The sequence below is a fragment of the Pangasianodon hypophthalmus genome, chromosome 25 (genome assembly GCF_027358585.1).
Source record: "Pangasianodon hypophthalmus isolate fPanHyp1 chromosome 25, fPanHyp1.pri, whole genome shotgun sequence".
In the NCBI taxonomy this organism is placed as follows: Eukaryota; Metazoa; Chordata; class Actinopteri; order Siluriformes; family Pangasiidae; genus Pangasianodon; species Pangasianodon hypophthalmus.
This window is the reverse complement of record NC_069734.1, coordinates 2,805,135-2,823,140: the sequence shown is the minus strand read 5'-3', so window position 1 is coordinate 2,823,140 and position 18,006 is coordinate 2,805,135. Positions and strand designations below refer to the sequence as shown.

Here is an 18,006-nt window from a genome sequence, read left to right as displayed (position 1 = left end):
TGTGTAAAGTTGATGAGAAAATTTTGACTATAAAATTTAATATCTAAATATTGCACATAGTAAAGCAGGTTAGTAGGATACACACTGTGGGTTTATGTGTGTGTGTGTGTGTGTGTGTGTGTGAGAGAGAGAGAGAGAGAGAGAGAGAGAGAGAGAGAGAGGGTCATAAAGTCTCGACAACACAAAAGACTGGAATGTCCCCTTCAAGTTCAAGGTTTGAGCTCTACAGCAGCAGGAGGTCTAAAAGCATCCGAGACCACCAACACATGACAGTCACATTTCACTCAGCATGCAAATTCCTCACCGTGCACTCGTTCACCTCCTCGCTATCTATTCACATTCTGTACATCTTTTAAAAAAAAAGCTTTTCATGAAGCAGCAGTTTTTAATGTTTGGATTAATTAATGAGACTACACGCACATCTACGACAAAATAAAAAAAACCCAAAACGGCTATTTAAAAAAAATCATTTGCATAAATATTGCCCTCAAACTGTCACCTCTCATAAACACACACACACACACACACACACACACACACACACACACATAAACATGTCCAGTTGAGCCAGCGGAGATGAAACGAGGCCGTTATGCCCTTCCCAGAATCCCCAGAATCCTTTGCTCGCATTCCAACTCCGTTTAATTGGTTCCTGTGGAATTCAGTATCGGCCCCCGGGCTGACAGGGGTTTTAACCCCCTGTGACCGTTTCAGGTGTATTATCCACACAAAGCAAATCAAAGAAACGTTTTAAACCCGAAAGGAAAAAAATTCTGCCTCGCTCCCTCACACCGTCTCCCCTCTGCTTTGTGTATGATCCATTTTTAATCCACTAATTCCAAAGAACTAAATATTTAAATGGAGGACTGTGTAAGCAAAGACGAGTAAAAGAGATAAAATGATCACATAAATCTCAGATTTAACTGTTTAAACATCCAGATTTAAAATTTCAGTGGACTTTATTACCCAAAACTGCACTCAGGTGAGCTGTCACACGCATCAAAACTATAAAGAGTTCATGATAAACAATAATCATAATGTATCTCTGAGTGATTTAACACATTCATTAACGCTTAGGGGTAAAATATTACACAATGAAATTCCTCTGATTTGTTGATTTGTTGAACACTTGTGAAAATAACACCTACACATTTCACAGTTAAAAGCTGCCCATCATCAGATGGAGACATTACGGCCGTACATCAGTACAGCTATTTGCATCGTTCAAAACAACTTTTTAGGACTTGAAAAAGACCCTGATTATCTTAGATTCCACCCGAGGCTGTTTCTGAAAGGGGAAAAACTGTTTAAATGCTGAGTTGTGAGTGTAGGGAGAACATCGAATGTAAATCTCCCTTTACTCTAGTGATAAAAAGTCGTTATAATAAAAAACTTCTGATTACTAACCTGATTATTAATCTGAATAATCTGATTATTTCACTAGGGCTGATCATTAGAGAATAGTTTTATTTTGTCTTAAAATGGCTGCAATCGACAACTGGATATTTAATACCTGCCTTTCAGTGGTACGAATTTACGCACTCAATCGTCGTTTCCAAATTGACTTCTAGGATGCTGTAAATATTTATACATTTGTAAAATTAAACATTATGAACAGATACAGCAAACTGCACATTCATTATCATCAATAAAAAGAAATAAATGTTGTGTTTGATTTTAATGTCTAAACCAGCGCGAAAACTATTTAATGCAGCTCTGTCACATCTCTTATTTTTCTAATAAAAACAGGCTCCTTAAGGTTTTTCTTTTTAGATTTCAAGAGTGGTTCTACATGGAACCCTTTCTGTAAGAGAAACGCTTAGAGGTTAATGATTTACTAAAAAAAATAATGTAATTGTGTTTCTAAGTTTCTATCTCACTCAAAAATCATTTTTACTTGATTAGCTTGCACGGTTAATGCAGAGGAACGTGCTGCATCTCTGGCTGGGGTTAAATTGTGGGTCTTGAGGCACATTTCTGATATTTTGACACAGATTTGATTTTTTAGTCCTGCCTGTTTACATACACATAAGACCTGACCCATATCCGATTCCTGTGTTTACATCATTTCACTGCCAAAATGTCCTCAGCTAAAAACATCTTTTTACAAGTAACATCACTGTGGTTGTAGAAAGAACAAGTGATTCTGTTGTTTCCACTGAGATTACTGTGGTCTTAATCCTCTGTACTTTACCTTAAGGCATTTAATTTTACGTTAGCATTGGAGCCAGGACCGAATGTATCCTTGCTCTCATCAAATAATAACGACAATAACTTCAGAATTAACAGGAAAATCAGATCTGTTTGACAGTTAGATGTGGGTCAGATATTAAATACGTATGTAACAATATTCTTATTCTTATAACAATATTCTTTGGCAGAAAAATATAAATGCAGCCTCTGTAACTGTCTGCCATATTGAATTGAGATGATAATACTCAAGCGGGAAACAGAAGTGAGGACAATGCTAATGGAGTTAATGGTCCTGCGCTGGACGCAAGTGTAAACCTCGTGCATGAAACCGGTGATATGGCTGGATAGAACGTCATCCATCTGAAAAGAGCTTGGTGAAACATGAAACCGTAGAAACAGATCTCTCGTGACAGCTAGCCGAATGAAGCATTTTTCCTCGAAGCGTTATGTAGAAGTGAGAGCGTATTCACGTCACGGCTGGCATTTAGACTTTTAGACTTCACTCACTTAATTTTGGCTTCGTCCACATATAACCAAAGTCAAAGTCAATGCCAGCAGCCCTTGGGGGACGTGGGAGAGAAAGACGGGGCATCAGACGCGGGAACGAGCACAAAGGAGGGGGGGAGTGAATGGAAAAGAGGAAGGGGGGATTTGGGTGAAGGCAGGAGGCGTATTCTGCCCCAGTGCACATGGAGAGGTCACCAGTCCCCCACGCATCACCCGTCCCTCCTCCTCACCATCCTGGGCTGACCTCTGGCCCTGCTATCTCCACATAAAGGCAGGGATGGAGAGTGGACAGGGGGAGGAGGAGAACAGAATGGGAGAGAGAGAGAGAAAGGAAGGATGACAAAAGAGAACTGGGGCCAAGCCAATGAGTGAATCTGTTTTCTCAGGAAAAAAATGGAGCAGGTTTCTTAACCGAATCTACATCTATTTTTGGCCTATTTTTCAGGCAAATGAAAATGCCCCATTTTGTGATGTTTTATATCATTTCTTTCAGCACAGACAGGTTGATGACACACACAAACCTGTTGCTGACGATAGGTGTAGGGACTGAATAACAAAATACATGATTGGTCTAAAAGTCTTGCTTGTAAGACATGATCTTTCATGGCACAGACACCGTCACATCGTCAATTCAATTCAATTCAGTTCAATTTTATTTATATAGCACTTTTAACAATGGATTTTGTGATAAAGCAGCTTTACGGAAACAAATACATTCAGGATATAACTTGTAAATGTATGAATTTATCCCTAATGAGCAAGCCAGAGGTGACAGTGGTGAGGAAAAACTCCCTGAGACGACATGAGGAAGAAACCTTGAGAGGAACCAGCGTCAAAAGGGAACCCGTCCTCGTCTGGGTGATAACAGATAGTGCGATTATAAATAATTCCCTTTTATAATTGTGTACTATATGGTCAAATTGTGCAATTTTGTAACCAGGAAATTCACTACAGTCTTCCCATCAACACACAATTTACTCTCACTGCTGTCATCAGAATACATTCAACAAATCCACACAAAAAGTATCTATTATCGTGGCTCTTGTGCACTGTACTCGCCACTTTGCGCCAACCCTGGCACTCCATTGGACACCTCATGTCCTCTAGGGGTGAGTGTGTACAAATCGAGCTCAAGCTCAAGTGCAACACCTTTTTTAAAGAATCTGTATGTGAACTCTGTTTGGAATTCAGTTTTAACTCAGTGATAGTTGTTGTTACCTGTCACTTTTTTGCACCTTTTACCTGAAACATTTTATTTAATCAGTTTTATTTTTATCCACCATGTTGTGTACCCCATCACTAGGCCTGTAACCATCATCCATTCATTCAGGGTGGATCCGGATCCTATCCCGGGAACACTGGGTGTGAGGCGAGAATACACAGTGGATAGGACGCCATGCATCCACACTCACACACTCACACCTAGGGTAAATTTACAGTTGCCAGTCCACCAAACTGAGTCCCAGGAAGAAATCCATAGAGGAAACCCACAGAGAGAACATGCAAATCTCCACACCGAGAGTAACCCGAGCTCAGGTAACCATCATGATAACCATAAACTCCATCCTGCATCCACAAATTAAACCCTTGCACAACCATCCTACAGCCATGAAATCCAGTTTATACCCACAGAACCAACCCTACGGATCCACATCCACGAACAGAACCCTCAGATATCCAGCCAACATTCCCAACCCAACCCTAAAATTCCATCCTGTAACCATCACCTTAACCCTAAAAAGTCCCCTTCATCCACCAACCAAAATGCACTACATCCAACCACCCAAATGTAGACATCGACCCTGCAACCCTCAACATAAAGATTTATTTACAAACCAAACCCTTAAAAATCCACTCAACAACCAACAACCACCAACCAAACCATAAAATTCACACAGACTATACATTCAGACAGAACTTTATAAATCAACTAAATCCATCAACCCAACCATTCAACTCTACTCCGTATTCAAATACTGAACTCTAAAAATCCACACATCCATCCATCAACCCATCTGAGAAACCTCGGAATGTGTTTCACCTGATCGCTGATGTGGAAAACAAAGTGGCTCGTGCAACGTGCACCATGACAACCATGACAACGCTCTAACAACGCTCTAACAACCAGTCCTAGCTAGTATCAGGCAACTAACTAGCCTAGCTAGATTAGATTTATTATAATCGGTAATGCAGGTGAAATAGAGATTGGTGTAACCGGTGATAAGGAGATGGTTTGTCTACACTATAGTTTTGGGGGAAGAAAATGATTAGAATTTGGGCTGCTTGTTATTTTTAGTTACACTGCAAATATTGGAATACTGGCAATGAATCTCCTCATATTCACTCAACTAATAAAAGACAAATTTTTCACCAGCACTCTGTCCTTCATGTTTGTTTTTCTTGCTTGTCCCAAAACATGTGACCTGATTGGCCTGGAAGTACAACAGTGTTTGACATCACAAAGCTGTTTACCGAAAAAGTGATTTTTTTTAGCTGTTTTAAGCTACACTTTGACTGGCATGAGTGTTAAGAGGGCATTTCACCCCATAGGATTAGCTGTAAGATGTGCACTAGCAATTGAAATGAAATATCAAGTGTGAAAGCAGCTCAATTCACAAATCAAACCATTACACACTCACCTCTCTATAATAAGAGCCTGATCATTACAGTATATATGCGTCTTATGGTACACTCTTCCCTTTCTACAGTCTTTACGCTCCACCCTAAACCGACTTTACGAGCTGAAATGAGCAGCAATGTAAAACCTCCATCTTTCTGCCATATACTGCAAACTTCTTTATTCAACACCACTGACTTCCTACTGCTCAAACCTCACCCTGTTATCTGCAGTTTTATTTATATTCCGCACATTTTAATGTCCACAACAATCTTCTAGCTGCTACAAAGCACCTCCAGCACAAAGGGGGAGGACAGGAAGAGGCTGCTTTTTATTGGTGGACAGCCCGGACCCCATAAAGTGGGTTTAACTGCGCTGGATGCCATAAAGGAGCCGTTAAGTGTAGTGGGGCATGGTGACGGGGGACTACTTCAAGAACTGGACCAAAGACACTGCTGAGGAGTTACGCCGCTGCAGTGAGAGATTTTTTGGCAATAATTCAATCAATGTTTTTACATAGGAGAACTTTGGGTTTGCATGAGGGACTTAATAATCGGATTATAATAATCATAGCTGAGTTGAGTTTCCAGTATATTAGGTTGTAGCATGGGACCTCGTTTATCAAGCAGGATTAGTTGGAATTTATTTGTAAATTTAGACAAGAAATGTAGTGTTCATGAAAAACACTTTCATATTCTACATTCGCTCTTGAGTTTGTGTAAATTTATGTATAAGGAGACTCACTGATGTGAACCTCTTCTAACTGAGTTCAAATCGTATAACTGTTGCTGAGGTGCTGCGGTTTTATATACAGACTACCCAAGTTTAAATCACTTATTTATTTCAATTACACAACAACGTTACATTTCATATGAATGACTTGAAAGAAAGAAATTCCTAAATTAAGGCAAATAAGACTAGCCATTCAATTAGGATAAATGTAATGGCACCCTATAAAATGAGGAAGAGTCATTGTCCAGGGTAGCTGCAGTGCTGCAGTGGCTGAGCTGCATTACTGGAAGATTTCATGCACATCACACTTTCATCATTTAGTCGTTATTTTTCTTTTTCAGTCCTTTTTGAGCTTTATGGAGTTTTGTGCACGTGGCTAAAAGCAAATCAACAGTGCTTTGAGCACACTTTGTAATTTACAACTGATTGGCGTTTGTCAGCGTACGCACACAGAATATGAAGAAAATCAGGCGAGAAAACACAACTTTACTAAATGACTGAGGATTTTTGTTACTTTTAAAATCAAATATCTTGTAAGTAAGCAGTTAAACTATTTTATCGACAGCGTAGCCGAGTCACACCTATGAGTGTGACATCGTTATTTTTTCTTATTGTACACTGCGTATATTTGAAATCCATCATGTGGTGTACTAACTCAAGGTACTAACAAATCCACTCTCATTTATTTATTTGTTATGTGTTAAATCTAACACCTTTTCAACTCTCAGCATCGCTGTACAAAGTATGTAACACAAAGTAACACCGATAAACACAAAAAAAGTAAAAAAAAAAAAAACCTTAAAAGTTGCTTTACTGCTAATGATTTATTCAAGAGTTTTTATAACTGAGCACTGGACATAATGCTGTGTATTGTCTGATTTGATCCAGTTATGTCTCCGGTTATGTTTGTGTACAGAGCTAGAAAATTGAAACACCACATTAAAGCTACTGTGTACGCACGCTGAATTATTCGATTTTTTTTATGTCTTTAGCAGGTGATTTCTTGAAGCTCGAACACAAATTTAATCTAATTTAAGATCTTGTAGTAACCTGTTTGCCTGACTGTATGAATAAGCTGCTGAAATCAGATAATAATCATGTTATTGGTGTGTATGTAAACACACACTCTCACACACACCAGAGTAAAGGTCAAACACCAGAAGCATTTCACATTTTACACACAGCACACACACAGTGTGAGCACACACACACACACACACACACGCACTCAGAAATAAAAAGCTGTGACTCTCAGTAAGGGGAAAGTTGTTCCGCCTCAGCGTGACCCGTGACCTTGCCTTTGACCTCGCTACTCTCCTCTTTAAACCTCCATTACTGAGGAATTCCCCCCAGCAAGCGCTAAATCCCACACAGTCACGCCGGGGAAGACGGACCTGTGGCCCCTTTTCATTTATTTGTTTGAGAAAGGCCAGGGTGGTCTGGAGACATCCGGACTGAGGCTGAATTCATTACTTACCACCTTCCCTAAAGAATCCTCACGTGGCCCACACAAGACCTCATCACAGCAGCTCTGTTCTCAACAGCCCACATTCCTCATCTGTATGTTACTGTGTGTTACAGGAGGCATCACGTTTTTAATAAAATGAATCTGATTATCATAATCGAGAACGTCAACTTAGCGACAGCTTCAACTCAGCTGATTCTGAGTACAAAGTTTGAAATGAGACGTCTTACACTGAGGCGAAAGAGTCGGACAGCTGTGAGTGACAACCACTGTTCCTTCACTTCTCCAGCTCACATCAGTCAACACAGTCCCAATTCATCCGTTATTAAAATGTCCAAGAGAAAGAGAGAGAGAGAGAGAGAGAGAGAGAGTGTGTGAGAGAGAGAGAGAGGGAGAGGAGAGAGAGAATACGAAGAAGAGAGGGAGTAAAATGGGAGTAAAAAAGGAGAACAAGCCAAAGGGAAAATGTAAAATAACAACAAAAAGCAACATTTTTCCTGAAATTACTCTAATATGAAAGTCTTTTTCTTAAGCTGGCAGTCACAGAAACATGTCCAGCTATCTACTACAGCTAAGTAAAGAACAAAACACTCAGTGTTATTGGAAAATAATCAGCGACGGGATTGTGTGATGAAGCAGAGTTACTGTTACCACCCTGACGATTATTATTTTCCAATAACTGCATGTCCTGAAGTGTTTTCTATACTGCTCTCTCTCTCTCTCTCTCTCTCGCTCTCTTTCTCTCTCTCTCAAGCTACACACTCTACTCCTGAGATGCCAGTGATGCCGACCCCTTCTGCATCCTGACGCCCTGCTTCCATATAGTACACAATAATAGAAGGGATTTATTTATAATTGCACTATCCGTTATCACCCAGATGAGGAGTCTGGCTCCTCTCAAGGTTTCTTCCTCACGTCGTCTCAGGGAGTTTTTCCTCACCACCGTCACCTCTGGCTCGCTCATTAGGGATACATTCATAAATATTAATTTATGCTTTGTGACAATGTCCACTGTTAAAAGCACTATACAAATAAAATTGAATTGAACTGTTTTATTTCTCTTACATCACAGCAATTTTGCCAATGATTAGAATTTTTATTTATTAAAAAAACAACATTTCATACCTTTTTATCCATTTATAGTTACATTCAGTGTTGTGGAACATCCACACAACCAGTTAGTTCCTGTTCTCCCTCACTTTTTCTCTCTCTTGCAGTTAAAAAGAGAAACCATAAAGCGTAAACCTGTCTGTCCTGAAGACTTACTGACTGGTACAAAGCGCTGACACTGGAGACTCCTTCCATGAATGTTAAATAAGCATATCCTTACAGAAAACGTCTCCATATCAATTTACTATGTTACTGTATGCTTTTCTTTTCTTTTAAATAACAACACATTTTTAAAATCTGTTTATTACATGAGGTTATATATTACTCTTAGATTTGGAACGTCTGCCGTATCCCTGTGAATGAGCTGTTACTGTAGTGATTATTATTATCCAAAAAAAAAATAATAATAATAATAATTCCAGTCACTAACGAGCCAAATTAAGGTGGAGTCCTGTCTGTAAAATCCTGTGATCACATTAAAAATTAAATATTTTTCAAATCAATTCTTTGTATGTCTTCTATATGTATTATTATGTATTAATTCCAAAACAACAATATAAATACAGAAGTATGTTATTAATTTTGTTTCTAGCCATTTGTACTAATTTCAAGCATCTATTTCTAGAAAGAAGCCAATAGATTGATATGTTCAAGCTTGTTACAATCTTATATTTGTTTTCTAATAATCCCATAGTAAAAATATTAGCTTAATTTATCTGCATATCTGTTTATTTGAAGTTTTGCAGATTAAGATGTTTTTTTTTTTGCAGTGAAAACAAAAAGAACTCAAAGTGGAAGCTGTTAAAAAAAAAAAAAAGCAGATTGGATATTATCACACACTTTTTGGTCTCTGGCCAGAACAAATCTCCTGTAATTTCAGCTCGCTGTGCATCTCGCTCTTCATCTCTCTCACCTTCATTTCAGTCCAGTCCGATCCTTCCATCCCGCCCCATGAGACCGTGCTATGCAAATTGGCAGCTGGTCTATTTTTCCTGACAGAGAAATGATTTCTCACTTTGATACCACAAAGTAATAACAAGCCTGACCCCATTTCAATGCGTAACACGTCCCCTGACTATATCATGTATATAAACTGTCATGTCTCCTATGCTAGAAGATCACATGAACCTGAAAGAATCAACCACCACTTATCTGGAGATCGAGAAGAACGTAAACCACGCTATATGACAGCGCTGCTGAAACTGATTAATTTTCTATAATAGCAGCTCTGGTAGTAGTGCAGCTGTCATTAACATCGCTCCACATACTCTAACACTAATAATAATCAGATTTATAATCATTGATACGGTGAAGTTTTCTGTAAGGACACATTTATTTAGCATTTATGGAAGGAGTCTCCAGTTCCAGTGCTTTATCAAAGCCAGAGGTAAAACCATAACTTTAACCTCCACAGGAAAGTATTCGGAAGAGAGGAGATTGTGCTTTGTGTTTTTTGATCAGGAGAGAATGTAAGTTCTACCGTAACAAATCTTTAATGTTGTCCAATTACTCTTTAAAAGACCAGAACAAAAGATTATCCAGTGTTAGAGCCCTAAAAGCTACTAGGTAGCAAACTGGCTCTTTGATCAGTTGCTTGGTGATGAGATTGTGTATAAAAGGTAGGAGGTGTCGATTAGCACGGCTCGGTCCACTGTACCGTCCACATGCTGCACTGAGATGATGAAAAGCTTCCTGAGAACAAGCTAATGAGGAACCTTGAGCAAAGAGAGAAAGGGAAAATGGAGAGAAAGAGAGAGCGTAAGCGAAGCACTGAGGGAAGTATAAAGAGCAAAAGAAGAAGGGAAAATCCATCAAAGAAATAACTTTTACAAAGATAAGTGTTTCCTGAGAGGGCCAGGCGATTGAGAGAGCCCACAGGGGGAGCGGACCTTCAAGCAGCGCCCAACAGATCACCGTCAAAAATGGAGGACAAGGAAAAGGCGGATTTATGGAGGAACGCAGGCACAAAAGTGGGTGGGGAAGGGGGGTCGATGCAGGGGTCCGTCTTTATCTGAGGGAGACTGTGAAGAGCCCTCACTAATCACGACTTGCTTTACAGCTTTTTCTCAGGGGTGTTTCTGGGGTTGCGTAACGGCCCAAATGACTAGGAAGTACAAATTGAGCAAGAGCTCCTGAAGGAAAAAAAAAGAATAAAGACAGAAGCGAACAGAGACAGAGAGAGGAGCCGCTTTGATCTAGCAGGAGGCCGAGGAGCAGATCTGTGTCGCTTCACTCCGAGCGGGAGAAAAGGCGTCCGGTGGGCTGTGTGTGCTCCTGAAAAGCTGAAAGAGAAGGAGGGGGAAAAGAGGAAGCCCTCTAAAATGCTAAACACAGCCGGCTGGTGGTGAACCATTAGAGGAAGGTTGGAGGCCCATGTGGCTGGCAGCGTGCCTGGCACTCTGCAGAGGCACTGGTGTCAAAAATATATCATTCGGTTATTGTTCACTTTAGTCTAGATTTAGTTTGATGACAAACAGCAACTTTAGGAAACATAAACTACAGGGTTGCTGATTTCTGGATTCTGATTGGTCAGAAGGTGTTCTATAGTTTTCTATAACAGCAGCTCTGAAAGCAGCGCAGCTCCAAATCGCAGGTTTATATTAATGCGCTCATTCTAATGCTTTACTCTTTCTACAGCAACAACTTACATGTACTGTGGATGGACCACAAAATCTAAGACTAATTATTAACAGATTTTAACTTTGTTTACTTAACAAAGATGTGTAATGGTTGATGTTTGTTTAACATTTTTGGAAGGAGTCTCCAGTGTCAGTGTTTGTAATAGTCAGTAAGAGGACTTTCTGGCCTCTCAATAACATCACAAGCTGCATTTTAACTTCAAGATATATATATATATATATATATATATATATATATATATATATATATATGTAAAAGGCTAGTGAGGGAATGAATGTTTATAGCTGCTATAACGTAAGTGACAACAGGAACAAACTTGACTTGCAGATGTTCCACAATGTTAAATGTAACTACAAACAGATGAAAAGTATAACTGGCTCCAAAGGAACCATCCTGGCAGTCTGGAAATAAGTGTGTAACCTTCTGTTTTCTGGAGGGATGAAAATTTTCATGACAATTTTATCTCAAAAATTGTGACAGTCAAAAAAATTTGATAATGCCACTGAACAAGTTAAGAGTGTCATTTGTTATTATTTGAGAAAAATTTCATTTTTCACATTTTGTCACGGATTCTGAATCGGAGCGTGAGTTTTTTTCTTAGGTTGAGGAGGAACTGCCTCTCTCTTCGACTCTCATCGCATCTTCTTTCCTCTCTAATGGCAGTTCTTTACAGCGAAATGACCCTTTTCATGTGGTGTCATATTGCCTCATTGGCCTCCTATAATGAACTGCGACTACATACTCGTACAGAGAGACCGAAAAATAGACGGATAAAAGAAACAAAAGGAACTGACAGGATGAAAAGGGTCGCCGTCTCTGCCATCTTTAAAACGAAATATGGATTTTGCACCACGTTCTAACAATATCCAGAGTGGGAGGTACAAGAGCCTCACAAAGCCTAATGATCCACAGATCAGACTGCGACTTATCCAGAGCACCTGGAGGCGCTATTAAAAACTCATTGATTACAGATGGAAGGAGATGATGATGGTGGAGACAATTTGCCCTCTTTACAAGAGACAAGAGACAAGAGACAAGATCACAGCTTCACTAAAGGCCTTTGTTCGAGTCACAAAAAGCAACAAACAGTTTATTCAAAGGGTTTACAGAGCACTTCAGTGGCTGAAACAAATGAACTAACAGCAGATGTATGTATATCACAAAACGTTTTTGTAAATAGTTCATTTTTTTAATCGCCATTATTCAGCCATTTTGGGAGCAACATTTTCTTGAAAAATATTTTTTTTAAAAGTAGGTTTTAAAAATGTATTTGCAACAAAACAAGTTAAAAAATCGTTTAACTTTAAGAGATTTTAGGAACATGAATAGTTTAGCTTTTATCCCAATTGTTAGAGTCACAAAAAGCAAAGAACAGTTTATTTAAAGGGTTTTTATGGAGCACTTCTGTAGCTGAAAAAAGTATTTAAACATCTTAAAGTGTTTCCAATCATTCTCAAAGATTCAAAGAACCCTGTGGCTATCCCGTCGGAGATTGATTTGAGATGTGTGAAAATGTTTGAAAATATTTCAAGAACTCTGGAGCTATTTGAAGATATTTGAGTAGAATTTGAGATATTCGGAGAACTTTTATGTTATTTGAAGCTATAGTCTGGATATCTCTGTCAGACGAATTTTAGCTTTATTTAGGTATATTTAAAGATGTTTGGATACTTGGAGAACCTTGAAGCTGCCTTAAAATGTCTGAAGATGTTTGGAGATATTTGGAGAACTCTGGAGATGTTTGAAAATGTTTAGAGATTTCTGAAGATCTTTGGGGTCATTTCGAGATACAATATGTGAAGAGGTTTCGAGATGGAAAATATTTGGAGATTCTTCGGAGCTGTAGGAGATATCTGGAAAACTCTGGAGTTGTGGGACATATGAGTATGCTTAGGGATATTTGGATAGCTTTAGTGTTGTTTGGAGATATGTGTAGAACCTTGGAGTCTAAGACATTTCTAGAACTTAAGCTGCTGAAAGCTTTTCCAGCTCACTCATTTATCAATTTATCAATCAACAGTTATCAATTTTACCCAAAACCAACATCAGCATCACAACCACATACGAAATCTTTGCCACTCTTCCCATGTCTGTCAGACACTTCATTAACACAAACCCCATTCTTTGTGCTCCAGCCTTCAGCCTGGGGTCCTGGGTCAAAAGGTCCCAAGATGGCCGCCAAACTGGTAACCCAAACCCTCACCATAATTCACAGAGGACATGGCAGTGAAAGGAGCCACTGTGACCTTTGAACTTGAACTTGAAAGGGGAGAATATCAGTTTTCCTACTCTACAGATTCCTCAGTCAATTCCCTCTGAAGCGCTTCTATTTAAATGTGCCGTGCCTCTTGAGAAAAATCTGTAATGCATATACCAGCTACAAAGCCAAGGCCATGACAAGATTTACGGATATGCATTAAAATGGACTAAAAGAATCGAGATGCATCTTCAGACCATTCTGATGTTCATTTTAGCTGTTTTTAATCTGTCTTGCAAATCTACCCTGAGGAGGCTGTCCAACAAAAGTCAGTGAACAAGGTAGAAGAGTATCAGTCAGAGAAGCAACCAAGAGACCAAGAGTAAATCTCAACATGATGCTACCACCACCATGCTTCACTGTGAGGATGGTGTTGTGTTCTCAGTCTGATGAGTAGTGTTGGGTTTCTGTTAAACATAGTGCTTTGTGTCGAGAACCTTTTCCTCTTGGAGAGAATTTCCAATATGCTTTTTGACAAACTCCAAATGGAATTTCATATACAGTAGGTCACCATTTTTTCATAAAGCCCATGTTTGTGGAGTGTCCAGGTTATGGTTGTCTAGTGAACAGCTTCTCTAATCTGAGATGTGGATCACTCCAGCTCCTTCAGAGTTACTCTTGGCCTCTTGTTTTTTTCTCTGACTCATTCCATCTTTACCCAGTCACCAATTTTTTTGGTGGACGGCAACCTCTAGGCAAAGTTGCCATGAAGCTCCAAGACTCATTGACAAACGCTGACTGATATTTTTCCAGAACTTAGTCCCAGATTTGTTTTGATAGCTCCTTGGTCTTCATGATGCGGCATGATCGCTAACAAACTCTGAGTTCTTCCAGAAACAAGTGTATTAGCATTGAGATCAATTGACACTTCAATTGCATGCAGGTCGACTCTGTTTAATATGATATCTAATGGTGAGCGCTTGCAGAAGAATTAATTTAGGCGTTGCACAGTAACGAGGATGAAAACAATTCAATATTATGGGTTATTTTGTGTAGATTAATGACATACGTTTCCAATTAAATCCATGCAACAAAATATGGACAAAATTTCAATTTTTGTGGAATAATAATGTACAATCTGAGTGTACACTGTCTGCAGCCACACAGGAAATGTCAACTAGGCTTCAAATAATGAAACTTACTCTCAAAATCACCCTTTAAAAAAGTAATTATGTTCCATAACTGAGTATAATTTTCCGTATGTTCATTACCGGAGTTCATAATATTCTGCAGACAGCAACAAGGTATTAATTGTGTATTAATGAACTGAATCCTATTATAGCTGCATGTAGAGTTTATGTGTAACTGCACAGTTATTACAGACACTTCAGATAAAATGAGGCTTATTTGATTACTGTTCCACGCACAAGACATCATTCGGTCTAATAATGGCTTTCTCTCGTGTGCAGCACTTCTCCATCCACTGTTCCGTCTCCGTTCACTGATTTTGTCCACTATTGCTTTTTCAGCTGAAAAGCCACTACAGAAAGGAGAGAAAAGCGTCCTTTGAGAGGCGTATTATGCTGACTTCCTGTTCCTACTCGCTCCAGAGAGGACAGACGGCTCCCGAGGACGAGCAGCCGCCACTTTCCCGCTGTGCCTGGAGCCGGAGTGTGTGTACCGTCTCAGCGGTGTAGCGTCTACTCACACAGAGCAAAACTCACTCACACCTCTTTCCTTGTGTGTGTGTGTATGTGTGCTCGTATGGATCTGTGTGTGCTTTTCAACACAGGATGTTGTAACATCATATACGCCACAGTGTGAGATTTATGCTCATATTGTCAGAATGAATCATGGCATAGCCTGGGCATGTGTGTGTGTGTGTGTGTGTGTGTGTGTGTGTGTGTCTGTGTGTGTGTGTGCTTTTCAATACAGGACACTGTAACATCATACACCCAGTTGAGGTGTATGATGTTACAGTGTCCTGTATTCAAAGGACAGGCAAAGCAAGACATGCTGGTTTAACAGTGTGTGTGTGTGTGTGTGTGTGTGTGTGTGAGATGTTTATATGTCATGACCAGAATAGCGTCATTGTCACGGTAAACACATTTCCTACTTACTGGCAGCCTGCACTCTGGCCTTGCGGCTGACGACCAGCCCAAAGGAATTCTGGGCCACGCACTCGTAGTCTCCCTCGTCTGAAGAGCCGTCGGTCCTGCTCCTCAGGAATCGGCCAATCAGCAGCGAGCCGTTAATGAACGTGGCGTAGTTCTTATCCTCCAGTAAGAGCGCGCCGTTCCTCCTCCACTGCGTGGTGATTGGTGGAATCCCTTCCACCTGACAGTGCAGCATCAGCGGCTGTTCCTGAACCGCGATGATGTCACTGGGCTCCAAAGTGAAGGACAGCTCGGCTCCACAGGTCACGCCTGCACAGACCAGGCCAGAAATTAATCAACTAAAGCCCCTCGATTCTTAAAGAACGGCTTCGGTTTCAGTTTGCTGTTTTATAAATGTCACTAAAATAAATAAAAAAATGTATCTTTAACATCATTTTTAAATTTAATTTAACTAAAAAATCACAATTATTTTGACATTTTACAAAAAAAAATAAAAAATAAAAATTATTCAGACATTTTAGGAGCAAAGCATTTTCTGTAAATTTTTTAAATTCCCAAATATTAGCAACAAAAAATTAAAAAAAAGTTTAGTTTAAAGAAAAAATAACAATTACTTTTTTTTTTTTTACAATTATTACCATTTTAGAGTTTTTTAATACTATAGTTTATTATACAGAGAAAAGAAATTAGTCAGCCATTTTAAGAAAATATATTTTTGAAAATGGATTTTTTTCATCATAATTATTCAGATATTTTAGAAGCAAAACATTTTTTAATGGGAAATATTCTGACCATCTAATCATGATAGTAATACTGTAATAATAAAATGAGATCATTTTAGGACCTTATTAAAACAACTATGATTAACATTATATAATATTTTTTTTTTTTAGGATATTGTAGATGTGAGGCAAATTCCATATTTTACAGGTGGAATGGTATTTTTCTCGCTCTTCCCTTGAGCAAATTGAAGCGCAAAATGTTTTGTTGTGTGGCCTCTCACACCGGAATAAAGTCTGACTGCTTTTTAACTGCTGCTATTCACCGTATTTTATTGTTTTAAGAAAATATATTTCTGACAATCACAATATGATGGATGTTTTGGAAGAGTGTCTTTGAGTCGAGGAACTTTTTCTCACTGGAAGCTCGTCAGAAGAAACAGAAAGAGAATAAAGGTAATTAAAAGAAAGACTGCAATCCTGCAGACTGTTACAGAGCCTCACTTCATATCAGCATGAGCCACGATATCACGAGTGTACTGTTCTATAAACAAATGCATGATACACTAACGTGAACGCATGACAGTGTGACCTAAATGTCCAAGTGTCTAGGAAAAGAAGCTGCTAGAAACTTGGGAATGGTGGTATATCATAAAAATATATCAAGAAAAGATAGTCATGATGTTACTGACTTTTATGACTTTAAAAGCAGTACAGGATTTGAGAGGTTTTTGTGTTTTTGGTCTTATTTTGGTATCTAAACCTGGCAACCCGGGTCACTGGGGAATTCTGCTTTCGACTGGTCAGATTTCAAACAGCAGGAAAAACACGGGATAGATTTTTTTTTTTAAAAAAAAACCTCCCTGTCCTGAGTAAACTTCAACAACGAGGTGAGAAACTTCTCGCTCGCTTCCTCCTCCCTCACCGAGTTATCGGATCTTCAAGGACGTGCGCTCCAAACCCCCTGAAGCATAAACAGGGGAGGTTTGAGTGATGATGACGCTGGAGGTCCACTTGTGCTGACCCTTGACCTCCACGCCGCACTACACCCCGCCCCCCCCCAGATTCCTGCGCTTGCTAGCGCACTAAAACCCAGTCCCTCTGAGTGTGTGGTGGCTTTATGCTATTTGTGGTTCTCATAATTATCAATTCTGGAATTTTCCCAGCTACAAAACCCAGCCTTGACTTTAAAATACACATCTTTCATCAAAACAAAGCCGCACAATCCTCGGTGGTCGCATAATCGCGTCCATTCAGAGCGCGGATACAAGTACGGCTCTGCTTCTTTCAATAACATTTCCGTTTTTCTGTAAGTCCTTGAGTCTGAGAGAAACTATGGCACGTTCTCAAGAGCCCTGACGTGCCTGAATGCAAGGACACACACACACACACACTCACCATCCTGCTTTGCCCTATGCTGCCGTGTTTTGACTGCCTTTGCTTAGAAACTCATCTCAGGCTCACAGCAGCTGACCGTGATCATAAGAAAGGCCACAGAAGCTGGATTTTCACTCCATTTTCTTTTCAGTTTGGTCATTGCTAGCTCCCACCTGCTAGCTGGCACTTCGCTATCACACGGCAGCGACTGGAACAGTGTAAGTTAGCACATGATTCCTGTTGAATATGTGCATCTCTTTCACCTTACCCGCTGCTCATGCTACATCTCAGGGCAGCGTAACACACTCAAACGGCCTCGTCCTATACACGAG

At 39.6% G+C, this 18,006-nt stretch overlaps 1 protein-coding gene across 1 annotated transcript in view; it reads right to left on the bottom strand.

Moving 5' to 3' along the window:
- The window catches only part of igdcc3 (immunoglobulin superfamily, DCC subclass, member 3), a 67,059-nt gene that overhangs the window by 40,426 nt on the left and 8,627 nt on the right, over positions 1-18,006 (bottom strand). Inside the window, exon 2 of the mRNA XM_026937461.3 lies at positions 15,582-15,887. Coding sequence (XP_026793262.3) covers positions 15,582-15,887 — 306 coding nt within the window. The remainder of the gene's footprint in view (positions 1-15,581; positions 15,888-18,006) is intronic.